At 40.7% G+C, this 27,502-nt stretch overlaps 1 protein-coding gene across 1 annotated transcript in view; it reads right to left on the bottom strand.

The window, feature by feature from the left end:
- Window positions 1–27,502, bottom strand: part of LOC117263020 (venom phosphodiesterase CdcPDE) — a 90,114-nt gene that overhangs the window by 24,907 nt on the left and 37,705 nt on the right. Inside the window, exons 7-18 of the mRNA XM_078176048.1 lie at window positions 27,141–27,220; window positions 23,488–23,607; window positions 22,546–22,655; window positions 16,941–17,006; window positions 16,721–16,793; window positions 14,971–15,079; window positions 14,390–14,512; window positions 10,834–10,865; window positions 10,504–10,631; window positions 9,842–9,911; window positions 8,221–8,308; window positions 7,421–7,593 (exon numbers count right to left, since the gene is read on the bottom strand). Of these exons, the coding sequence (XP_078032174.1) occupies window positions 7,421–7,593; window positions 8,221–8,308; window positions 9,842–9,911; window positions 10,504–10,631; window positions 10,834–10,865; window positions 14,390–14,512; window positions 14,971–15,079; window positions 16,721–16,793; window positions 16,941–17,006; window positions 22,546–22,655; window positions 23,488–23,607; window positions 27,141–27,220 (1,172 nt within the window). The remainder of the gene's footprint in view (window positions 1–7,420; window positions 7,594–8,220; window positions 8,309–9,841; window positions 9,912–10,503; window positions 10,632–10,833; window positions 10,866–14,389; window positions 14,513–14,970; window positions 15,080–16,720; window positions 16,794–16,940; window positions 17,007–22,545; window positions 22,656–23,487; window positions 23,608–27,140; window positions 27,221–27,502) is intronic.

Here is a 27,502-nt window from a genome sequence, read left to right as displayed (position 1 = left end):
ATGACAGATGAAGATATCTATAGGCAGTGCTGCAGGCTGTATGTGCAGGCAAATACTCTTGCTCGCAAGTTTCAATCATGTTCAGATACTGTGAAGGTGGCTCTGTTCAAAGCATACTGTACATCCTTTTACACAGCTCATTTGTGGACAAATTATAAGAAAGCAAGTATGCAGAAACTACGAGTAGCATGATGCTCTGCGAATTCTGTTGAGGAGACCTAGATGGCTCAGTGCAAGCGAATTGTTTATAAATGTACGTGTCAATACTCTCCAAGCTGTCTTGAGAAACTTGATGTATAGATTTATATGTCGACTTGGTGCTTTGAGAATGAAATTATATATAACTTTATTTCAGACACAAGATAGGTCCATAGATTAAAAAAAAAAAATATGAAAAAAGTACAATACAATAAATAACATTTTCAGTATGACGAATATCAAGTACAGCTCTGTCAGATACCAGTCATGCTGCTGGAGACAGTATAAATGCCTCTTTTTAGAACTATAAAGTTTGTCATGGATATTAATTTATGCACTTTTAGCACATGTATTGTTTGGTGTTTTTTAAATATGTGTTATCTGTCTTTGTATTGTGTGTCTTGAATATGGACTTGAGTCTGTAATAAAGTTTAACATAACATATGATTTAGAGATTTGTAAGCCTGTGCATTAAGTGCCTTTATCAATTAGATTAAAAATATTACAAAAAACAACTGCTGACCTGCAGAAAATAGTGTGTCCTTTATGTAGCAAAGTGGAAAGTAAGAGTGTGGTTTGTTAACCTGATGTTTTGCTGAATAGTAAAATATTGCAGTTAACGTGCATCCTGCAGTACACCGACAGAGAAGCTAATGTTAGCATTGGGCTAATACGAGCTACAAAAGTAGCTAAGTTGGCTAACGTTACATATTCCATGAAAATAACTAATCCCCCCGAAGCAAAACAAATAATTACCTGTCTAACAGAAAGACAGCAACCTCTGCATCACTTTTCAGGCCCTTCAGCTCCCTCAGTTGTCTCCGCCATTCAAAAGCTGCACCGATGTTGACTATGGTTTGTCCTCTCGTTTTATCCAAAGCCTTTTTCGTCACAGCCTTTTCTGCCTCCGACTTTCTTTTCTTAGCCTGTTTAGCAGGGCGAGCTGTTACAAGTAACGCTGGAAGTAGTACTTTTGGCTGCATTTTCTCTGCCATTGTTCAGCAAACTTATTCTCCTGCTAACTCGGTATTTCTGCTGAGGAGTGTGCTGAATATTTCCGGCAATGGTGACACATGATGAGTGCACGCAGAGAGGAGGGAGGGACAGAGGGGGGCGTGGGCAGGACGAGACATGAAGGAATCTGATTGGTTCTTTCCACTCGCACCGAAAGGCAGGGATTGGTCAGTTTTTACAGGCCTGCAGCTGCCAAGGAGGTCAGATTTTTTTCGTTCCTTTTTCTGAATACATTGGGTCTCATTCCTGAAAAGTGAGTAAATCTGTGTGTAGATTTGCACATAAAAGCCTACGCTACTAAAAACCTACTCCAGATTCAGGAATGCCGCAGGAAACTCAGATTTGATCGTAAACACGTGTGTATGATCATGAATGCCAATCCATCGTAAAGTGATAGCGTGCTCCCGGTAATCAGCAATTAGCATAAATCCCCGCCCATGAATAGCCAATGACTACCACATAAGAAGGTGTAGGTGTATCCAGTCGACTTGTCAGTCATGGCGCAAACAAAGAAAGAGAGGGAAAGAAGAAAGAATTTTTCCGAAGCGGAGATCAAAATAATTTTGGATGAAGTGGACTTAAGAAAAAACATTTTATTTTCTTCAGTTAGTAGTGGTGTGACAGGGACAGGCAAAGCGAAGGCCTGGAGGGAGGTAACAGATGCTGTTAATGTTGTCTCAGTAGCACAAAGAACCATGTCAGAGGTGAAGTGTAAATGGTTTGATATGAAACTGGAGGCAAAGAAACGCATAAGCACACACACAAAAAGTACAGCGGTCACCAAACAAACAGAAGATTCATTTGTGGGGTTTTGAATGAAGTGGGAACGGGAAGCCAGAGATGTTTTGTGCGTAATGGATAAACTCTAAATCAGTGATGGCTGTCGGAATGTAGAGCTATTTAACATTTATTTTAACAAATGATACGGATAACATATAGCCTACAGCAGTCTGTATGCATTGTCTTCAAATTATTTGAATCTTAATAGCCTAAAGCTCTGTGTTGTACAGCTCCAAATAATTCAGTCTGCAGCCAACGTAAACTAAACATTTTTCAAATCAGATTTATTCATTCAAATGATCAAAAAGCCACAAAAAAAAGTGTTGTCTCAAATAATTGGTGCGTGCTCCTTCGTGGCTCCACCACCTGCTGCTCCTGCTGCCCCTGCTGAACCCAGGCACCGAGGCCGAAGAGGCTGTGATCCGGCTGTCCTTACGGATATTTTTATTATCATCATTCAACAGAAAGAACGTGTAATCTATTGAGTCGATTTACATAAATAATTCACAATCATGAACCTAATCTGGATCTTAAACCTGCTAATTGCCAACTAATTTAACTAAATATGTTATATTTTTAATATTCTGTCATGTTTAGATTACGTGTTTCAAAGGCATCTGTGTATTCTGTACATAACAGAGCGCAATACGAATTAAAATTGTTTTCCAATAGTGACAATCAATATTTATGTGCTTTACTAAATTTACACAAGCACTACGAGTGGTCAGGAGCAGGAGTAGATTTTCTTAGTAGCTACGAAAAGATCGGAGCTACTAAAATATTGATGAATGACACACATGTAAATTTCCATCTGCGAACAGCTTACACACAAATTCCTTCTGCTCACATTTCATGAATGAGACCCTTTATGTATTGACTGCTCTCAGGATGGAAGGACCATTTCACCCAGTATAACAAAAAGTGTTTCTGAACAGGATTACCAAATATAGCTTTAAATAATTACTTTATTTGAAGAGCACCTTTTTTAAGCCCAAAAGCACAAAGTGCTTTCCAATATGAAGAAAATACAGCTAGCAGCTAGCAAAATACAGCTATCAAGCAACTCAGTTTCAGATGATCCAAGAGCTCAACAGTAGCTGCTTCATTTTTTACAAATATGTCAGCAACATGCATTTAGTAATTCATTGACAAATTGTTAAATTAAAAATTGCATTTTTGTGACACAACAGATGTCAAGAAAAAATGTGTAATATGTGATACAGTGACAGAAGCATCCTGAAACAGCTGCACTTTTTTTTAAAAAAAAGATTGGGTTCTTTTGGCAGATAAACCAGAACAAACCTCTGTAGTGTCTGGCTGGCTGCTGATAAAGGCATGTCCGCTCTACATGCAGTTGTTGGATGAGTTTCTTTTTTAGCTTGGCGCCACCTAGCATCAGTGGTGTTGCGTGGCACTGTCTCATCGACCAAACTGACAGATATCAGAGATATTCAATAATATAACTCTGTTAGACTCTCTATATTAAATAAAATATAGGCTGTAAAGCCACCAGTATAGCTCTATATATATGTAGAATGAGGAGGTGTGTGAACACTATACTAAATAAATGAGTAAAGAGACCGAGCAACAATTATCAGATTTATCTGAAGAAAAAAACCAATAGTAATGCAAATAATTATACCAGAATGCACAGTACCACTACAAACAGCTCACAGTAAATTATACCAATATATACAGTATCAGTACAAACAACAGCAGATACAGTGGAATTATACCAATATGCACATGTAAACAGTCACGATTCTAGAATAAACGATACCGTATAGAAATGATGCAGTTGGTTGGAGCTCAAATTGAATGGGAGACAAAGTTCAGTGTTCACTTAGCTGCCTCCATGAGAAGAGAACAGAAGGGGGGGGGGGGGGGGGGGGGTATCACTGTGCGAGGGCTGCTATAGAATGGCAACAAGGATGTCAGCCGACCAACACTCGCTACCTGGTCCCTGGTTGAAGCGATTTGCGATGCTGGCCAGCTAGGAGTTAAATAGCAGCCAGTACAGTACAGTCCTCTCCCTAAGTGCAGGTGTGAACACAGCAATCGCACTCAGGTGTGCACTAAAACAACCGGAACAAGACCTTTTTGAAGAGGTGGTCTTTGTCCGGTTACTAACGAGCTCTGGTGCAGTTCATTTGTGGTGAGAATGTGTTCCAACCGCTATCTGAACCAACTGCAGTCACATAACGCATTGTTTGGGTTAAACATGAGCATGTTACAGTCCTGGAGGATTATTAATGTGCGCCTCCTCCTCCGCCTCAATATGCACATTCAGCCCATCCAATGAATCAAAACATTGTTTTCAAACTGTAGGGTTTGCCTAAAATGAACAGTGCAAGTAATATAGTACACGATGACCAGCGCTAAAATCAACCCACATAGTTGGTAGTTGTCCCTCCATTGTGACATTAGAAAATGTTGCAATTATCTTGCAAGTGTACTCTTCTTCAACGTTTTATTTTCTTACTGGATTTTTCCCGCATGGACATTCTGACCAATCAAGAGCAGCATTCTCTCACAAGGCATTTTATCTGGTCTGCTTGTAAATGCTGATATGACTCTATGCAGTTATGCAACTTTGTTACAAAATCAGTCCCTGATTCGGACCAATGCAAGACAACTTTAGGTCTGAAAGCACCCTAATATCAGTGATGACAGCAGGATCTTTTCCCAATCTTGGGCCAGTTGTGAGAGGTTTGTAAATTTTTGAAAAAAATATCTGAGTTTTAGTTTTGATCAAGCAGTGTTGATGGTTGCAGATTGTTGTTTGATGTGCTGATTCTTTTAAACAGTTTTTCAGTTGTGAATTGTTGAGGAAGCTATTTCACTGGTGTTGTATCTCTGCTTTAATGTTTCCTAAGTTATGTCTGAACCGTGATCAACTAAAGGGATAATACACCCAAAAATGAAAATTCAGCCATTATCTACTCACCCATATGCTGATGGAGGCCCTGGTGAAGTTTTAGAGTCCTCACATCCCTTGCCGAGATCGGCGGGTGGAGCGGCTAGCACACCTAATGGCAGACGGCACCCCAGACTAACGTCCAAGAACACAAAATTGAATCCACAAAGTATCTCCATACTGCTCATCTGTTGTGATCCAAGTGTGCTGCAGCCCCGACATTAAAAGTTGTTTGGAAAAACGTCATATGAACTCTGTTTTTAGCCTCACTGTAGCCTGTAGCTCTGACTGCTTCTCTGTGTTCTGCGCTCACATGTGCCTGCACTCAGGGTGATCGGTGATGCACAGTCTCTGAAAAGCAGCAGTCTCGTCAGTACTGATGTCCAGATTCTCAAGTGCAGACATCACCAATTCCCAGTCTAAGCAGCAAAGACTTTCCTCATCCGTTGGCATTGCTTTGCATTTGAAACAACTACACGACCAGGTTTCCAGTGCTCGACTCCAGTATTCTGTGGCTGGCTGAGGGTTAGGCTCATGAAGCGGCTGCTTCGTCCAGTAGCCTGAGTTTTGTGTCTGTATACTCGGCCTCAAACAAATACGGCTCAACAAAGAAATGCTGTTCCTCCTCAATTTCAAAGTCTTCAGACATGTTGGGCTGTCCTTTGCTAAAAGACCGTAGTGCAAATGACCTTTTAGCTCTGTGGTTACTGTTGTCTCCCCCTGCGGTGCACGTGTCATGTGATGTAAACACAGGTGAGCAAAGCTCATTTTAATTTTTAATTTTTTTTTTTTTAAATTTTACATACTTTATTAATCCCTGAGGGGAAATTCAATTTTTCACTCATGCTTTCGCTGGTTGCGCGCAAGCGCACACGCGTGAGCGCGGAGCACAGAGAAACAGCCAGAGCTACAGGCTACAGTGAGGCTTAAAACAGAGTTTGTATGACGTTTTTCCAAACAACTTTTTATGTCGCGACTGCAGCACACTTACATCACTACGGATGAGCATGCTGGAGATACTTTGTGGATTCAATTTTGTGTTCTTGGACGTTAGTCTGGGGCGCTGTCTGCCATTAGGTGTGCTAGCCGCTCCCCCCGCCGATATCCGCAAGGGATGTGAGGACTCTAAAACTTCACCAGGGCCTCCGTCGGCATATGGGTGAGTGGATAATGGCTGAATTTTCATTTTTGGGTGCACTATCCCTTTAAGTGTCATGAATTAAATGCGAGCAGTTTATTTTATTTTTATTTTTTAAACAAAACATTTCTACTAAGCATGCATTGTGATATATGAAAACACTGTGTTGGGCCAAAAGCAGTACTTATTGGTAAAAGCTTTTTATTATGGATACACAACCTGTTTGCTAAGGGATTTTTCCCTCTGTGCCAAGAACTTTCCAACAAGGCAGAACAGGATAAGTGGCCTAAAGTTCAGTTGAAATTTGAGCCACTCCACTCCTCACCAGTTACCCACCGGCATACAGCTTGACATCAGCGTGGCGCTGATTGGCTAATCACTAGACCCCCGGCGTTCATTGGTCCGTCCATCGTTTGGACGAGATAAATCCCATATTCATTGAAGTATGCCAGACCAGAGATGCAAGCCTACTCAGTTGAGTGGACGGGGTCTATGGTCTGGAACCAAGCTACTAATAGGCCATTTTCCATTCTTTAAAGGCCGGCACAGCCGTTAAAAAATATCTACATAATTACATTAAGTAAATTACGATTGTGCCGGCCCAAAATATGCCAACGGTCCACCAGGCATTGCCCGGCATGCCCTATGGCCAATCCAGCCCAGTCATGTGTCTTCACTGTTTCTTCTCTGTTTCCCTATTCAGATTATGAAAGTAGTCTTTCATTATCTTTTAAATCTTTTAAAAATTATGTCGGATCAAGCAGCAATCTCTTGGGCTGAAGAATGAAGTCAACATTACTCTAAGTGCCAAAAACTGCAGTTCCTCTTATGTCCACTTGAGGCTGTCTCAAAGGCCCTTGTTGGCCTTTGTCTTTTAGCTGATTCGGCATGTTGAATGGCAGGGCCCTCTCTGGTGAAATAAATCATCCGTTGGCTGTAGTGTTCACAGTTGGCTTTTGTTGCCATTAGTTTGATGTCATTTTGGTGTGTTTGGGCCTCTCGGAGTTGTTCGTGTTCAGTTTTTTCAATAAGAACATTTTGTTACAATGGTTTTAAGCCTGATTTTCACCAGTGAAAATTAACATTATCACTGTTGACTATAGCTGGAAATGTACTGTTCTAACCAAGCTAGCAGCTAGAGATATGGTTAGGTCCACCCTCATGTCCAAAAATGGTCACTTTTTGCTCCAAAAATCCAAGTTGGCTGATAGCCAAAAGGCTAAACTGCTGGCAGTTCATAAAGTCCACAAACACATGAAGTTACAGGGGATACATTGATTATTTTACACAGTCTATATGTTGGATTAATGATCATTTTCTTATTAACAAAATCTTAACTCTGCTCTGCAATACGTAAGCCTGACAATACTCACCAGGGCAGGACAGGAGCATCCCAGGGCGTCTGCAGGTTTGAGGCTGATCAACGGACACTGAACTGGCCTGCTCTGTTCTGCAGGGGGCGCTGGTGTGTAGTAGGGCTGCCTCAGGATGTGGTTCATACTGCCATGGGTCCCGTTGTTTTCAGCAGGAGAGATCTGCATCACGTCTGCATGAAACACATGAAGCTGTTTAGTTTTGTGGAGCATACCACTATGTGTTTGGTCACGACAGTGTGTGTAGTTTAGATTTAAGCTTCTTTTCAAAGCATTTCATTTGAGCTTTGAAAATGAATGAATCTATAGGCTGAAATCTTGCATGACATGAGTCATGTATCTCAGTAAACATTTAGTGTGTTGTTTCTTTTGCTAGCTGTGGTGTTGTTGTGTGGTAAAGCAGGAGCAAACAGGGGCTTTTTTAGTAACGGTGCATTTTTTTAGTTCATCATTCTTTCCACAATGTCCATATTCTGACAACTGAGCTTCGTAAAATCTCAGCAGCTCAGTGTCAAGCACCATCTGCTCCCAAGCGATTCATAACAAAAGGTTTACGTTTGATAATAACAACTAAGGGAGACTAAATAGTCACTGTGATTCATTATTTATCACCAGCAAATGTCTCTGCACATTCACCTGACTGCTACAGGTAATATCAGTGCTTTATTTTGATTTTGACAGTCTTTTGGTTTTTACAGCTCTGATTAGACTCCAAGTCAAATCACCACACATCACAGCCTGCAGTTGATTTGGATGCTTACTATAAGTGGTGATTTGCCAAGACACACATATGAACTCACCACACATAAGATTGTACAGCTCAATATTGGAAAAGGGTTCCATTTCTGTTTTGTACAGGAACTTGGGTCCATAACTGACAAACATTGCCTGCAAGACAAGAGTTAAGAAGAACAGTGTTAGGCATTTATTTCAGTGCTGCAATGGCAATGGTGACCATGTTGGGAAAAAAGGGTCAAGATGGTCAAAACAGAATTACTACTACTAATAATAATGATAATTATTATAAAACATAACTGCAATAACACTATATGGAAGAAATCTGCAGATAATTGCAGTGATAGAGAAATGTTTTCTCAATTTCAGATGGACAGCTCAGTCACTAGAAGAAAATGTTGGAATTATACATTTCTGCCAGCCATGGATACATTTTATTTGTGATTACATATCATATCAACATTTCTAAAGTATGTAGTACATGAGCTGACTTTGTCATCTGGATGTGGAGGGGATAGTGGATGGTGTGAGACACCTGCCAAGCTGCAGACCACTGTTTGAGACCAACAAACAACAAAAACGGTTGTTTTTTAGTGACCCGTCACCAGCACTACTGCTAAGGGTGAGCGGAGCATGCGCTGTGCATTGGGCACCAGTGCCACATTTGGCACCAAAACAGCTCGGTATGATCATTATCAATCATAACTGTACATATTGCATAATCTCTCCTAGTTAAGGCCCTTTGAGATGCACCATGGTTTGAGCTGTGTTGCTGATAGTTTCAGTGAACGCAGCTCAGCTGCAACACACACAAGCTCGCCAGGCACTGTGCTTGCTCTTACAGGTTAATAATAGAGTTATTTATACATCAGTTGCATCTGCTCAGTGAAGATTTTTGGAACTTAAGCTCATTAAACCGTTAAAAACATACCCGCATTCAACAATGGGACAGACACATCTGGTAGTCTTTCTGTGATCAGCATCGATGCAGAATTCACTCAGAAGCTGTCATATAATGACCTTATTAATGACCTTGCGGTAATGCAGACGTGTGCCTCTGTAAAGCCTCCCACAACTGATGCGAAATGCTTGTTCTGTCTCTGCAGAATCGTAAAGTTTTGTGACTGTTATTCTGTTTGGGAATAATGGGACAGCTCTTTTTGTCTTGTTATTTATTTACACTTATTCTGAAAATAATAGTATTGATATCCTATCCTATTCGATCCCACTCCATTCTATCATTCTTCCATTTATTTCCAGTGACTTCCACGTACCAAATGTGAGTATTTTTTAGGTACCTGTTGCTGTTAATCCTGCAGGGGTAGTGCCATGAAAAGCCATTGTTTTTTACCAAGACATCTCTGCTTTTCCAGGTGGGACTGTGCCCCCAAAACCTGGTATTTTAAGCCAAAACATTATCTATTCCTTACCACAAGTAACTGTATAATGTAACTTTTTTGTGCTTAAACCTAACTACACATTAACCACAGCGCTGTTGAGACAAAAGTTTCAATGTATCCACTACATATAACAAACAAATGTAACATATCTGTGGTTCACAAATATCTACAATACCAACATTTCTTTCTGACGACTGAGCTGAAAGGTAGCAGAAGTTTTTTTGTTGACATTACTGTTGATTGATGGCTAATAGATCAGAATAGTCAAGGAATTGTCAGGGCTCACATGCATGGTCTCAACGTCGTTGTCATAGCCGTGGGCCCCACCAGAGCAGAATGTGAGAGATCCTGGATATCTGTGAAGAACAGATTTTTAACTTAAGCATAAAAAAATCTGCTCAGTCTTTGATAAATATTTAAATGCTCAGTGTGCAGAGTTGGAGTGTGTGAAGTAATAAAACAGCGTTGATAGGGGCATTTAGAGAAAAGGACAGGATGTGTTCAATAAAAGTCACTGGTTTCAATTAGCTCTGTAGAGCCCTGCAGAGACTTCATCATCAGTCTCTTAGAAAAGTAGACTAATGACCTGTTTACAGGATGATTTATCTCTTAATACCTGTATCTATTTTTTCCATGTCTTACCCAACTAATTTTAAACGTAATACTGTAGTTTTTCCACCTCCCAGGCAATTTACCACAAAACTAAAATCAGCTTGAATTCCTCTCACAGCCCACAGTCTTTTCATTGTGATGTCAAGCAGTGCCTCTTGTTATGGCTCAGATTTTAATCTGTGGCATTATTTGTGTGTGGTCGGTACTTTCCATGACAGTGTATTTTGTAAACATTGGTGTCTGCTATCAAAAAGGGTCTAAAACTCCAGCCTATAACTGCGATAAAAAAAACAATAATGAAAAAATAAAAAATTGATGGAGAGCGGACATGGATACCTCTCAAACAGCCATTTTGGATCAACCAGGACGTTAACATCTTCAATGCGACGGCTGTTTGCAAAGTGGAGGCGCTTTGGCAGGTTGGCCTTCAGGTATGGCTTGATCTTTTGGTCTGGCTTCTTACACTGAAATAACCACAAACACGATTTCATAATAGTACATTTCTTATATTTGGCAAAAAATGTGAGATTTTTTAGCATTTCAAGGGGAAAAAAACCCAATAAAGTCCTTTTAAATGTAAGTTTTACTGCATGCAGGTCATCATTTCATTAGAAACTCCACTGTAAATTAAACATGTAGGTGTTTGTGAGAGCATGGAACACTTACAGTCATGTTAGCAATGAGTCCGGCCGAATCCACTTTTGAAAAGGAAAAAATAATGACGTTAACATTTTAATTTATCTAATTTAATGTTACACCAAACCAAACCAGGCAATCAGGATATAACTTGAAGTGATATCTTAACCATGTTATTATTTGTAAGATTGAGAATCAACTCTCCAAGTTGTTCTTAAGATTGAAAAACTGATACAAGAAGAATACAAGAAATCCAAGATCTTGATTCCTACTTCATCTTATTACATTTGATGTTTTTTTTATGAATTAGAAGATATCAACATGGTCAACATGATTAATAATTACTTTGGATTTAAAGCAACACTTACCTTTCTGGAAATTTCACACTTTTCTTTGTTCAGGCTAAAATGCTATTATTAATAAGGTGATGGCACATTAAAATGTAAATGAATTCTACCAGAAATAAAAACTCATAATTATACCATTTTCATATCGTTCTAAGAAAACTCAGACCAATCATTGCATTCAGACTGAATGCAATGATTGGTCAGAGTTTTCTCCTGTCCTGTCTGTCTTCCCCACCTGGAGGCCTCAGACTGATGTAACCGCTCGCGTAACATCCCCCCAGACACCCCCCCTCCCTCTAAAACTCATCAGTCATCACTGACTCCAGTTGAGTTTTAAAACTCCAGGGTTGCGTTTGACTGTCTTGGTTGTAACCTCTTCCATGTATCTAATGTTACCTTGCCAACGCCTACATCTATCATAGACGTAATGGAGGAGGGGGGAGTAGGCCTTTGGAGGGAGATGTAGTTGCAGGAGGAGGGGGATGGGACTTTGGAGGGAGGTGGGAGTTGTGGATGTTCAAATTTTTCTAAGTGCTGTGTGAAATGCACGAAAGGTAAGAGCTGCTTTAACTGCAATGCTGTGTTTGTCACAGGTTGAGAATTTGTTTGTAGTTGTTGACATTGAGAGGTCAGGGTTAAGAGGCTGGAAATAACAGTTGGCACCAAGAGATGGCTGCAAAACAGCACCTGCCACTGACAGCATCAGGACTACGGTTTATCCCATAGACTGTACAATAAAATGTATGTACCCACTGTACCCACTGTGACATCACCCACAGTGATCCACGTCACTCAAAGTGGCCCCACCCCTAATTATGCTTGCTTATGCCTTAGGCTTTAATAAAATGTAAAAGGGTGAGTTATATAAAAATTCACCCCATACAGTCAGCCAGTTCTCACTCCAAACTCGTCAGATATCACCGCTTCGTCAGTGATCTAAGCATCAGATTTCAAGACGGTATGATACAAACAGGGTGGCGGCAACTGGTAATGCCAGCAAGATACAAACGAATTGTCATCTTCTGTTCGTTTCCGGTGTGAAACCAAAATTAAATGAAGTTATTTTGATAGTGTGGCATGCTGCAGTAGTGACATATGTTACATGACGTATGTCACATGACCTTGAATGACGTTAATAACAATCGTACTTATATTAAGCCAAGCCATGATGTTTTTTTCTAAACCTAACTATGTGCTTTAATTGCCAATACCTAAGGAAATAAACCTTGAAAAGTTTATTTTGAAGACTGTGTTCAGAAACTGTACATTTCCTGTAAAAATGGATTTTGAAAGACACAATGCATGCAACATGACATGCTGTCCTAGAATGTCTAAAACTGACATAGAAGGGTAACTAGTGCGTTGATGAACTGGGATGAGAACGCATTGGTACAGTTTTCATGAATGTTGAAATTAGCTATAAAGACCAAAACAGTTTTTTGTACCAGGGTGTAAACATGTTTATTTCTGCTGTGAGGTTGGACATGTTAACATGGGGGCCTATGGAGATTAACTTGCTCTTGGAGCCAGTCTCAAGTGGACTGCAGTTTTGCAGTTTTTAACACTTCCCTGTTGGCATCATTTTTCAGCCCTGGTGGGTGCTCCTTGTTTTCTATCCATGCACTCCGTCACTGTGATGGCTTCAGACTGCCCTCCTTCAAAAAATAGTCCATATAGGTCATCTGAACAAGCAGTTTACTACAACCCATATTTACATTTATTGTTAGGTGGCAACCTCTAGTGGCCATAGTGATCATGCAGGAGCAAAGGGGGTATTCAGGTGGCGTAGTATAAAGAGCAGCAAAGTCTGCTTTGGGACGAGGTCGAGGTGGATGGATGTGTCAAACAACAGAACTTTCATCTAGGAGACCACTGATTGTGTCCCATGTGACACCAAAAGTCAGTGCTGATTTATCTTCATTTACATAATGCACTTAACTTGTGTCACAGACATAATATAAGCTAACTACAACACATGTAACTAAAGTTGCATAAAAAACACACTCATTTGAACCCGAATTAAGATTTTTTCTTAATTCTAACAAAGTAGAAACCTAAACCCTACCTTAAACTAACCAAACAGTTTTACAATATTTTATGCACTAATTTGTGCATTTTCTTCATCAATACATGGTGTAAATGTTTTTATTTTTGTCAAAATAAAAGTCCTCTGGAACTTTAATGTTTTCAGTGAGAGGAATGCATATGCTCTAAAATTTCGGGTGGATGTGTCCAGTGTTGGGTAGCTCCATTGGTATCACTGAAAATCATGTTATTACGTGTCACACAAAGACTGCCTGATTGCAAGCATTTTATGTTATCTCAGATCTCCATACTCGACTGCTTTCATTTGACTGTGGTGGGTGCAGCTTAGTGCCGTCCACTGATACGGCGGCTGAGCATCAAGAACAGAACAGAACAGATTTGGTTATAATACTATCTGACTGCGAAAGTGAATAAATGAAAAATGTAAACAGAAGCCAGTGCCAGTCATGATTTCTCATCAGTACAACAGAAGGTAAAAGTGGCCTTGATGATGAGGTGGGATTTTCATGTTTTTGCTTGCTGTAAAAGAAGACATGATTCTCAGTTTGCTGGATAAAATGCTAAGGCAGGTTATGAAACTCCTTCACAAGCCTTTTTATAATGTCAGTGTTTCTTGGGTCAGAGCTATCACCTGATAACAGCAGCTCTTATTCTTTCTCAGTCAGCAGTACTGTAGCCAGCCCAGTTGCCAGAAGAAAATGTTAGCATTGTACATTTCTGCAAACCACAAATGTTACATTTGCACATTTTACAGGTATCATATCAACATTTCTAAATTGATGAAGTAGCTGTGCTGACTGTCATTGTGAAGTGGAGGGGATGGTGGATAGTGTGACACCGAGACGAGATGCCTGCCAAGCTGCAGAGCTCTGTTCAAGACCAACAGACATCAAAAACAGTTGTCTTTTAGCATGTTATTGCCATGTTTCCAGCAACTTTCTAGCCCTCAAACATAGGTGTTTTTAGGGACCCGTCGCTGTTTTTCCACCAGGGATATTGGTACAAAAAGTGGGTATTTTAAGCCAAAACATCTTTTCCTAACCATAACCAAGTGATTTTTGTGCATAAACAGGAAAGTTTCAACATATCCGCTACATAATAACGTAAAAATGTAATGAATCTGTGGTTTGCAGAAGCATTTTTTTTCTCACAATTGGGTTGTTAGAGCAGGTAGCTTCAGTATGTTTACTCACAAATTGTTTCGTTGTTTTTGGCTCTGATGCGCCCGAATGTTCCTTCAGTGACCCAGTAGTTCTTCACGTCTCCCACCAGCTCCTGCAGCACCTCCTTCCTGTTGCAGCTCGTGTCCTCCATACCTGCAATAGTAATTAGCTGTTATATTAACCTTTCTTAAATTATACTCCATCAGACTGTTGACATTCTCTTGGCTCTGAGGAACTAAATGTGGTTTTGTATGTTTTCTTGTAAACTTGCCTGCATTTTACACTTCCATCACACTGGTTTTTTTTATTTTTTCAAATTGATTTCTATCCAGGCGATTGCTGTGGCACAAAAACCTGACTCAGTGGCCAGTTGTGACAAAATAAAGGCAGCATATAAAACAAACATACAAAAAACACAGATTTATATAATGATATTGAAGAAGAAAAAAATAGATCAGTCTCATCGTGGCTGGTCAGTATCTACCCTGATGTCAGCCCTGCATATTGTATCAGACCATTTCTTCTATAACCCACCCAAAACAACTAATTGGATCCATGGCTTCATTTATTGGTTTTAAATAATGCCATATCAGTGATATATTGTGTGTTACCATGATCTGCCACGATGATGATGTTTAGACAGCGGTGGAGGCCAATCTGTTTCAGGCCATTCATGAGTTGGCCAATGATCTTATCCACACCCTGGATTGCTTCAATCAGCTGCAGGAAACAGATGAAACAAACACACACATTCAGCAGCTGGCCCATCTTTTCTCCACAGAAAGCCCCCATTAGCTTTAGATATAATGTGACATCAAGACATACAAAAATATATTAAAATCATTATTAAAATGTAGATTATGCACTGCAGTTCTCATTCATTAAGTTTCTTTAAATGTTTTATCTCTGTCAGTATTGACCCACTGTGTGGACATCACTGAGATAGCACACATGTATTGTAAACACACTGCTGGCAAAGAAAGCTATCTCCAAAGCACCCATCGATCAAACAGCACTTTATAATGTACCAGTGGACATTATAAAGTAAAAAGAGGGGGATCAACAAGCCTTACAGACTGACAGCTCCTCAGTGAACTGCTGGGTCATTGTTATGGAACTTGTTAAAAATTACACTAATGACTGTTGGATGGAAGAGCAGAGCTAACATTGCTCTGGCTGAGAGCAATCAAAAGAGGCTTTGTCCGTCTTGAATCTTTGGACTCCAGAGAGGCATGACATTTCATTCACAACATACTCAGATACCAAAACTTTGTCTGCAACCAAAGGTGCCTGCATGCTCCAGGAAAACAGGATGTGGATGTTCCAACAGCTTGCGACATCTGTCAGAAGATGCTGATTCAGCATGAGTCCTGTTGTTTGCTATTATTTAATTTGGGACTCAGACAGAATTCCTGCAGGCATGGAATTTAAGACTTTGCTTGTGCCAAGAGGATTGTAAAAAGGTAGAAAATTAGTTCCTCAGATGTAAGGTTGGGCTCAGGCAGATAGTTTCCTTATGAACTTTAGGCAAGCTGAGAGAAGCACTTGAAAAGGCAAAGTGGTTCCAGTTAATTGACAGTCTGCAGCGGGTGGACGTGCACAACACATGATGTTGTTGTTAATGGGAATGGTCCATTTAGGCAATTTTGACGATAAACTAACATCACCATGAATGACGAACTAGAAAAAAAATCAGATGAACAGAGACACTTCCTGTCAACAATGATGTCATGTTTAGTTAGAGCTGTAAATGTTATTAGACAGTCTTTTTTTCTACTCTCCAAATTGGCCATAAACCCACTTCAAGATTACACAAGCAGGAGGTGGACTTTCTTTTCATATAAACACACAGTTAGGGGGAAAGAGATTATCTTTAGCTCTTCAGTTTGATTGGCTCATTTGGTTTCCACTTGACTAACCCTGAAAAATGACCATGCCATTACCCAGATTTAATAAATGCACCACTGAAGATGATGTTGAGAGGTTCACTAAATGACTGTCTGGAAATTCACAAAGGCCCATAAAGAGTCTGACTCTGCTGATGGGATGGCAATTGTTTTATTTATTTATTGGACATCTGATTCAACCTTTATGGAGATCTTTTATCTGTGGCCATTAAAGGACTTTAGACTTTTAGAATTGTGCAACAACAAGACTTATCTGTGATGATTGGCGATAATGGCCAACATTAATGAGGCTATGATGAGGCTATATATGATGATGGGATTTGTTTCAGCACTGTTAGTTTGATATTAAGTGTTGAAGTCAGCTGATGTGAAGAACTAATTAAAGATTTACTGACATGATGTAAAAAGAAATGTAAAATCACTTCCTGTGATCCAGTGAGTCAGGTGAACTTACCCCTCCACTCACAGGACCGTAGCTGTGTCCAGATTTATCGGGTTCCTCCAGATATAATGTGTAGAAGTCTGGTCTGGAGGAAAAAGTCATTTTTACTGAAAGTTGAATTTTATCAATGACACCACCAGATAAATCATTGAAGGTATTTGCTGAATGAAAGTATTCTGATTCCTTTATTGACCTCACTGCTTTTACTGAATTGAATAGAAGAAAAACAAACCTTTCATCATCTGGCAGCTGAAGCCATTTGAGCAAAGTGAATACTCTTTCCTCAAATGGCACTTTACTGGGAAAAAAAGAGACAGAGGAGAGAGAGGTGACAGTGGTGAACATAAGCTTAATGGACCTCTTCACTCACAAAATTTTTTTGTCGGTCTGCCTTTAAGAAATCTCAAACTGTGAAGCAATGCAGGGAACAAAAGATATGGTATCAGTCAAACAAAAATTAATGTTGCAAAATTATATCAAGATGTCACGTCCAGTCACCACTGTACTTTTTTAGTCTACTTGAGACTGCTCTGTGTGAACAAATGCAGCAAAGTCTCCTCTTCTAATCTGGTCAGACAATACAAAACAATTCTCTGATATCACTGTTTCTGCTAAAACTGCCTTTTAAATCAATTATTCACCCTGTGTTATGTTGCATTCCAGAAGAAAACTTATTTAATGTATTTTTTGCATGCCTCCACGTTGATAAGAGAATTCAAAAACTGAATTTTTTTTTTTTGATGATTTGAAGTAAAGGGGGGCTGAGTTTAATAACAACAAAACTATTGAAAAACATCCTTTTACAAACTCTTTGTCCAGTATGTTGCGATGTTCTGAATGCAACAATTCAGTCACTCTCTGCAACCTTGCAATTTTATCTGATCACCACAACTTTGCTGTAAAATTGACAATTTAAAACTGTGCCTGGAACAGAGTCACACACGCACGCACGCACGCATGCACACGCGCGCGCACACACACACACACACACACACACACACACACACAGTGACAGGGCTACTGTTAGCATCACATAGCTAAGCCATGTTTCTGTGTCAGTGTGGATTAATGGCTCGGTGTGGGGTGTTCTCTCCAAGCGGCAAAATAGCACTTTGTAACACTGTTAGTGTTACAAAGTGCTTCACAAATTATACATACAAATATTAAATGGCAAATTAAGATGTTATGATCACATTATGCTATGTTAGCTAGTGCTAACCAGGCAGAGAGAGCACAGTGCTGCGTCAAACAGCATCAACAGCTGATTGTCAGCAATTGCTTTCTTGGTTAGAATAAAAAAAAACAACAACAAAAAAAAAATACAATGATTGCTACAGTGTAGGAAAACATGCAAATAGTTAATCAGAACAGCCTGAGTAACTGATATACAAATGATCATTTTGTGGTTTAAAAGTTCCTTTAAAAGACATTTTAGCAGAAACAGTGACATTAAAATTTGCTTTGTTTTGTTTGAACAGTATGGAAAAGGTGGCTTTGGTCTCAACTAAGGGGGCTGATAAAGCACAGCAGTGACTGGACTTGTCTTCTAGATATAATTTTACAACATTTATTTCTGGTTGACTGCAACAGCTTCAAGAGATTTCTCACTAACGGGCCTGCATACTTGTTCATATATCTTAACAACTTCAGCTGTAGTGACAATGAGTTCTTCAGAGGCTTCTCAGGGTGTGTTGTTATGAGCACAGCCATCTCATGCATCGATTTCAAATTGTTAAGTGATATCTGCTAGCTGTTTGAGGACAGCTAAGGTCAGCTAAAAGCATTTACTGAGCCTGTTTGCAGATTTCAGACAGAGTTGGGAAAAGAATGTACTGAGACATGGACCAACATACTGAGATTTTTTTTGTCTTTTCATGGTAATGCTCTTAATGTAGGGTCAGGGGTGATAAAGGTTAATGACAACATTACCACATTACAACATTACAACAACATCTACCAACCCAAGCAGAGATAGAAACCCTTTGCCTCCGTTACACAATCACCATAGTATAGTACTTTATCAGCTGAGATGCTGTTCAGGCTGCTTTATTGCTTGTAATCGCTTTGAAAGGACTTTATGTGATTTGATTGAACTTTTATTGATATTGCTTCAGAGATGTCAACAGGTCAAAGATTAAACCAATTCATAAAATGCTACCTGATGAAAGACACTGAGCATGAAATGTTTTTTGTGAATGTTCATTTCTAGCCAATGGTCTTGTGTGCTTTTCCTTAGATTAATCTAAAGCTTTTATATATGAGCTCAGTCTCTGCAAACATTCAGCTGCAAAGCTGTTTTTGTCACAGATGTGAACACTTGCATCAGGGACTAAAACTGTTGCAACATCTGCCTCACTTACTTAACATGGAAAGAAACTCTGTGTCACAATGAAGCAGTTTTCACAATGGTTGTGATGATTTAAAGGGGTTAGGTCAGATTTTATTAAGTATTAGTATTATAATACCTACCTACCTACGATGCACTTCTGTGGACGGGGGTCAGCAGCAAAACGAATTCTGGCCACATAAAAAGTGTACGCTATATTCAGAGTATTTTCAGTGCTTTACCTTTCCATCAGACAGCCCATAACAATATCACATCTATGTTCTTTTCAAGTCCACCAAACTCCATTGACAAAACCATTAATTTTGGCTCACTGAACACAAGAGCTGCTGGTTGACTGCTGCCTTGATCAGTTAGTTAGTTTGTGATATTGTTTGGCTCTGGTGAATCTGAACTAACCCTTTTAAAACACCAAAGTCAAAGAATTACAAGGACAAAATAACTGACTGAGGCAGCAGTAGACCAGCAGCTCCTGCATCCAGCAATGTTAAATCACTGTTTTTCTCAATGGAGTCTGATTTTGAAGAGCAATTTAACACATTCATTTCCACATTGGAAATCGTCTGACAGAAAGGTAAAGCAGTGAAAATAGTCTTGAAACAGCCTACACTTAAAGTGATGTTGATTGTTTTAAGTTGGACTTAGTTTAGGTGGCTAAAGGTGCTATGCTATGTCTCCTTTTCAACCCCCAATCCACAGCAGTAAATTGCTTAGCTTCTGTGTTGGACTCCTGCAAGCTTCTCCAAACTGGGGATGTGCTGACCACCAACTACTGTATGTAGTACACTGACTGTGGATAAGTACCTCATACAACCCCACTTCAAAAAATGTGAACTATCCCCTGAAGGTGGGTGTGATAACTGCTCCAACATTTGCCAACAAAAAGTCCTCCAAAAAAATCATTCTGTTCTAAAAGCAACTGCACAGTGACGGCCAAGAGGAAACACAACTGACTCACCAGTTGTCTTTACAGCTCATCTGCACTGTAGGAAGGAAGTTGTAGCACAACTATTGCAAGTTTTTTGTTATAATTAACTAACAAAACTGTTACATCATAATTTGTGCTTGTTTAGCAAAAAAATGATCTTACCATGGCTGCTCACACACATGCCTGCATGAACTTGTGCAGATTTTTGAACTCTCAGCAGGGCTCAGGGTCAAATAATGGTTGCGCCCTGTCTGCCTTTGTTAAAAGGTGTGATGATAACATCTTTGACCTTAATGCACGGAATGAATTACAGTAAAAACTAAAGAATAAATCATTAATTGCTGGCAGAATAGTGACAACCTTACAGCTGGCATTATACATACCAAGGGCGTTCAAATTGTTGTCACATTTAAGTATCTAGGAACAGAGTTCAACTCTTAACTCAAGTTTGATGTAAACACTGAGGGCTCTAGTTTCCCGGGGCGGCGCAGGGTGGCGAACCCTGTGCAGAGCTAGTTTCGAGCAGCGCAACCCGAGGCACGCTCAGTTTGGTAGTTTGGCAGACCGAGGTGTGCTGAGATGGGTGTGGCGGCGCAACGGGGGGGGTGTCGACAGATCCAGCTTGGCGCAGTGACAGTTTCGTGCCAAAAGGCTTCGCCTAAGGTGCGCTAAAAGCTCGCCAACTGAAACCAGGTCTACTGTCAGCGCAGGCAGAGCGCAGCACTAGTGGAGGTTTGGCTGACTGGCGGACAGTGCGCACACGTCACCAAAACCTCACAGGCAGGTTTCCAGAATGTCAGGCACATTAACAATGCAATAAATACCCACAAAAACCACTATTCAATGCAACTATCTGCAATCAGCACATAAATGTATCTTTATATTGACTGTCCCGTCACATCTGATGTCACATCAAAGGGGATTTGCACCGTTTGGCACACATAATGTAAACCCAACCTGATTTGATTAACACAGCTGCAAACTAATGGGTTCACATCCCTCTCAGCCAACCACAAACAGCCACAGCATCAGATAGGGAGTATACAGTATATTCAGCATCTGAAGAGAGATGATGAGCTCATGAGACTACTGCTGTGGAACTGGAGCTCTGTGCCTGGAACAGAGTCTCACACACACACACAGACACACACACACAGTGACAGGGCTACTGTTAGCATCAGATGGAGTACATTATTGCGAGGAGGAGGAGGAGGAGGAGGACTTACGCAGAGAGGGTGTACCCTCAAAGGACATCCTATTTGGGCATGACAGAGCTGGAATGCAGGTGGGCCACACGAATAATGACTGGAATACCGCTGTGTCCAATATAATTCTCATTTCATGTCGTACTCTTTTTCATTACACAGGAACAAATTACATCTACCCCGCGAGGTGGTCCAAGTGGTGACGCGCATCGTGGCCTCTGATGCGCACCCCAGTGGCACCTGTGCTCTCCCTGTTGCTGTAAAGGTGACAGTGGCTCTGACCTTCTTCGCCACCGGATCTTTCCAGCACACCATGGCTGCGGTGGCGGGGATCAGTCAGAGAGCTGTCATTTCGGCTATACATGCAGTGACGTCTAGTCTAGTCCGACATGCAAATGAGCACATAATTTTTTCATCCACATCTGAGAGCCAGCTGGAAACAAAGCGAGGTTTCTTGTTGAAATGTGGATTCCCTGGGGTACTGGGACCAATTGACTGCACACATGTACAGTTGCGTGCCCCAGATATCCAAGCCATCACTTATGGCAGTCTGTATATTCGGACACTGCGAGCTTGGACCTCCCGGACCAAAACATCAGTTTCCTCCTGGGAGAAGTTTGGCTGTCTGACGCTGCTGCTCTCTTCTGCCATGGGGAATTGAGTAAACTCTCATTACGCCTTTGCGCGGCGCATTTAAGGGCGAGGAGAGGGGCTCATTTGATTGGTGTGATGTGTGTAAAACCCACTCCACGCCTTCTCTCCTCCCTCTTTTCGCCTTGCACAGGTAGGAGGGACGGAGGTGGGAAAGATAAGTAGCTGCGCCAGCGAGCACAGTGTGCCAAACTTGCAAAATCCACCTGGCCACACCCAGTTGGTGAAGCACAGGTGCGCTGCGCCTCCACCTCGCCCAGTCTGCGAAACTAGAGGCCATAGTCAATTGTGGAGCACAGCTAACAAAGAATTCACTTTTGTGAAAGTTCAAAGGTCTAGTTTACTAACTGCTACACTAAGTCCTTCATTCTGTCTTCTATCAGGCGACTAAATGCAGAAGTGCAAGGTAAGGCAAGTCTGAGGGCAAGGTAAAGCAGTGACAGTATACTTAAAGTGCACTTGATTTTTTCAGGTGGCGGACGTTGTCTTAACTTCAATTTCAGTGCTCTGTTTTCTTAGATGTTGATTAAAAGTGCCATTTAATATCCAAAATGTAATGCTTTACCCATATCATACTGTTTGAGACATTAAACTGCCTGTTCTTTTGTAATGTTGCTCAAACCAGGTAATCATCCAGCAGGATGATATACTTCACAGCAACACTCTGGTTCCCCAGTAAGCTTTTGAAAAACAGAGGTTTCAGTTTTACCCATTGTAAGGTTTGTAGATGTCGGGAAAACTTCCATTGATTTTGACGTCTGATCCTGGCCAGAAGAAAGTCCCAGACTTCAGCCCCTGGTGCTTTGCTGTGTGCCAAATCTACATAGACAAACAGGACATGTCGACTCAGGGCAGGAGACTCAGGAGAACTTACACATTTATAACACACTTATACTGAGTTAAATCTTCAGCTACAAAATCACGTTATTTCTTGGCTACTGCGTTAAATCCAATGTGATTATTCTCAGGGTCCTTTTCCCTCAGAAATACAGCATAATCTAAAGTCTAATTCACAAGTAACTCACAAACTGTGAAATCTGTCTGTCTTGGATGTATTTCCTGTTCTGTATCTGCTCCTCCCAGCACATGATTGAACCTACATACAATACATGGATCCAAATCAAACAATGGGCCCCTGAGCACAAATATGCAAGGGGCCCACCCACCACCTCTCCTACATAGGAGCAAGACACATAGATTTGGTGGTTTTTGGTCAATTTGTGTTTTTTTATTTTTATTGTTTTGTCTTTTTGTGTTCATTTTGAGTCTCATGTTCATTTGACATCTGACATTTTGCAAGTGAAGGCTCCCGGGTATGTGCCCAGTGTGGCCGTTCAGTAATCCATCCATGCTTACATATCCTTACATCAAGTGAAATATGTAAATATCTTAGTTTTGCCTATCATGCTACATACAGGTGGCTTATTGTTGAAGGCTGTTGCATCTATAAGCTGCCTGAAAGAAAAATCTGCAAACACTATGAAAAATGGTAGCCTACCTTGTTTTTGGGGTATTTTGCAGTTAATGTTCACTGAGCTCCTTTGTAGCAAAGATGCAACTACATTATCTTATACAAAATATTTATTAACATCTATGAATTCATCATCTTGTCTGCATCCAAAGTTCATAAGTTAAACCAAACAAGACTCACAGGCTGTCCGAGGTACCAGTCAGGGTTGTCTTTCTCTGGACTGGACAGACTGAAGGTGGCGTCAAACACCGGGTCGTACATCGTGTTGTCAATCAAACCATTGGACTCTGGGTAGAGACCCTGGGAGGAGGAGGAGGAGGGAGAGGAGAGGAGAGGAGAATGTGTGACAGTTATTTCGGCATGAATCAGTTTCGCTATGAAATACTTCTGTAAAAGTGCAAGTATGACATGAGGCCTCATTAATTTGTGAGAGGGTGGAGTCAGTGCTCTTTATGAGTAAGTTATGTATTCCTGGAAAGTAGGAGTTGTCTGACACACATCTGTAGTTTACCTTCAGTTGCATATCTGTGTCTGTCTTTGCTTATGTAAACATGCTCTGCCTTCAGATAAATCTATTTTTTTCAGCCTCTGGAGGAGCATGCTGTCAACACCCAGTGGGGGTTTTATTAGCCTGCAACCGTAAGGGCTGAAATACCTCTGAAACTGCAAGTTAAAGGGATCATTCAGATTTTCTGAAGTGGGATTGTATGAGGTAGTTATTCATAGTCAGTGTATTACCTACAGGAGATGGCGTTTGCCTTGCCCCCAGTTAAGAGAAAAAGACAGGAGAGCCACCTCAGAAGCTAAGTGATGTACTGCTGTGGACAGGGGCAGCAACAAAATGGGCTTTAGCCACCTTAGAAAAAATTCTACATAAAAGGATTTTCTCAACCAAAGAAATTCCATATTCTAACGCTTAGGCCTAAAGGCCAAAACACACCAGTGACAAACGCTGCTTATCCACAAATGTGCCACAATTATTTTCAATGTACAACCCCAACTGGCACCGGCTAGACGCGTGTCACTTCATGCCACTGCCCTATTTCGGCCTCGCCACCCTCAGAAATACATGCATTTTTCCTCCACTCTCTCTCTGCTTGTACATATCAGCTGCCGAAGCAGCTCTTTTTCTCTTCTCCTATGGCAGCTCGACTCTTCTCCTCACCACTGATGTATAAAGAGAACTCTGTTGCTGTCTCATGTGTGACAAAGAGTGGATGAGGAGAGACTCATTGTTGAGGTAAAGAAATACCCAGAGCTAAATTACCCACAATCCTGTTTTTATAAAGACAATGGGCAAAAAGATATTGCCTGGCAAGTCACAGCTCTGGAGATTGGCTCTTCAGGTGAGAAATCAAGCTTAATTAGTGGCTCTCCACACATGATTTTAAGCTAATGCAGAGGTGAAGGAAGTACAGATCTTTTAGTAAAAGTAGTAATAACTTTGCGTGGTCGTCTGCTGACAAGCTGCAGCGCGATTGTATCCAGTGTGTGCTAGGGGCAGCACTTGACAGGCGGCATTTGACACACTGTTTTTTTTTTTGTTTCGTTTTTTGTTTTCAGCTCTTCTGTGCCGCTCACTGAAATGCAGGATCTGAGTGAAACCAAACTTCGCTTTTCTAAAGATTTTAAAGATTGTACATGCTTGTGTTTTTCCAGACTGATCAAACAAAGAAATAAAAACAACTGTGGCTAGTTACACTGAATAAAGACATCTACACTCCACCTGCAAGACATGTGTTTTAACAATTCTCTTTGTGGATAATGTAAAAAAAAAAAAAAAAAACACTGCCAAATAAGCAAGAGAGACACTTGGTGAAGAGCACTGCTGTACCTAACCATCAGTTCAGATTACACTGGATATGTACAAATAAATTAAATGACTTTGCAAACTATCAGTGAAGCGTAAAGCGCTGGCATCCTCTGATACAGAAAGACCCTGAGGTTGTGTTTTACTGTAACCAAGTCCAGGCAGCAGTAGCTCTCTGGGTCCCTTCAGCATGTGTTTACAGCTCACAGTTAACTTCTGCTCTTTCTGGGCCTCCAGTTTCTGCAGAAGTTTCCCCTCTTTCTTTTTCAATCCATTCAGTGTCTCTCTGCAAACGTTTTTTTTCTCTATAGTGTGGTTCATTAAGGTATCCTTTTGTCTCCACAGTGAACTGCATTTTGTCATCGCTGTCATAATCACACAGTTTTATTATCTTTTATTTGTTGTCTCCATAAACCGCTAACAATCTGACCCAAACAGCTGACCTGTGGCATAATACAGTGACGGCACAGCTGCACTTCTGCGTAGGAATACTAACTTCTACAGTTCAGAAAATGTAGCACCAAAATAAGGGGCTGTCAGATGGTAAGGTAACATGGTGAAAATATTCTGTATATACTGTCCACTTAGACTGTGTGTAATATACTAACTATGAATAAGTACGGGGCGGCAGTAGCTCAGTCCATAGGGACTTGGGTTGGAAAGCAGAGGGCCACCTGGTCAAGTCTCCATATGGATCAAATATGGAGCATGGTCTGGTAACTGGAGAGGTGCTAGTTTGCCTCCTGGGCACAGCCAATGTGCCCTTGAGCAAGACACTGGACTCCAAACTGCTCAGGGCGCAGCCCCCTCACTCTGACATCTGTCCATTTAATGCATATACAAGGCCTACTTGTGCATGTGTGTGTATTTCAGGCCTGTGTGTATATGGGCGGCGCTTTCCCTCCATCTGTGTGTCGTCCAAATCCTCTTTGTCTTCATCATCTACCTGAATATTACTATCTGACCTGTTAAAACTTTGCTATCCGAGTTATGAAATGATATTGTGCCCTGTTCCACTCTCTTGTTGCTGATGTGCCTGTCCTCCAGGTTATGTCACATTTTCTCAGCTGCTTTTTGGTCAAACAACTCTCTAAAGGTTTTTGACAGATGCAACAAAACGCAGAACATTGAACCTATTCAAAAAATTTTAATAACAGATGAAAATGCTGGAGTCAGTGTGCAAAAATGATTGACACAAGATGAGGTTCTATTTATTTTAAACGTGCAACAATTTCAGATGTAAAATATGGACATGGTGTTCAATGGCTTTGATGAGAATGTCGTTAGTTTTTCTTTTGGTCATTATCTGAGGACCCATCAGCTACCGGTCTGAAAAAGATAAGCCTCTGGGGGCAATGGCACAATATTTCAGACTGATTTGGTGTAGCAAGCAGACAACTGAGCCGAGACTTACTCTTCCATGTGCCTGTCATTTCAACTAATCTCCATAAACAGAAATCTGTATATGACTGCAGATACATTTTTAAAAAGCTTTGAGAATAGAATAGCTAAAGAATTGGACAAATTAAACATCCATCCTGAGGGGGATATGTGCATTGTACCATATTTCTTGGTATTCCATCCAAACATATTGTGACATTTATTCCAATGTCACAAATGTCAATATGATGGTGTCACTAGAAGAAAAGTGGGATCACCAGAGTTAGTAGGATTTATCTTTTTGTGACCATGGATGACTGAGCAAAATGCCACGGTGCTTAAACTAATAGTTTGGGGATATTTCAGTCTGGGCAAAAGTGGTGGACCGACCCACCACACTGTCTTTCTTAGAGCCACGCCACTGGCTGAAAAAGTCAAATCAAAGCTGCTGTGCTCTGCGGCTAAATAACAGCAACAATAACAGTTAATGCCTTTGCTTGCAATCTGCAATCCATTTCAGCTACATGTGGGGGGTAGAGGTCAGAAAGTTTTTATCAAAGCTATCACAATTTCTGCATGTGTATGATTGCATGCATGTGTTCATGGTTCCATGTGTAGCGGTGTGAGTGCCTCGTGTCCTCACCGTGACAATGGTATAGTGATTAGGGAACGTCTTGCTGGGAAATGCTGCCTGCATGTATGGTGCCGAGGTTCCACACTTCTCTGTGATGTAAAGAACAAAAGACATGTTGAGCTGGGAGCACTGTACTAGAGAAAATTTAATTTATTTGATCCATTAAAAAAAAGGTGTGTGTGTCATTGCCCTGCATGTGGGCTGGCTGCCCCACAGTGATACCGAAACTCACACACACACACACACACACACACACACACATTTGTACACACATTAAAAGGTTGATCACTGATCAACCTTTTAATGTGTGTACAAATTATCTTCTCTGATCAATGATCAGAGAAGATAATTTGGGAGCTGGATGACTCATG

Source organism: Epinephelus lanceolatus, chromosome 16 (assembly GCF_041903045.1).
Source record: "Epinephelus lanceolatus isolate andai-2023 chromosome 16, ASM4190304v1, whole genome shotgun sequence".
Classification (NCBI taxonomy): Eukaryota; Metazoa; Chordata; class Actinopteri; order Perciformes; family Serranidae; genus Epinephelus; species Epinephelus lanceolatus.
This window is presented reverse-complemented; position numbering and strand designations above follow the sequence as displayed.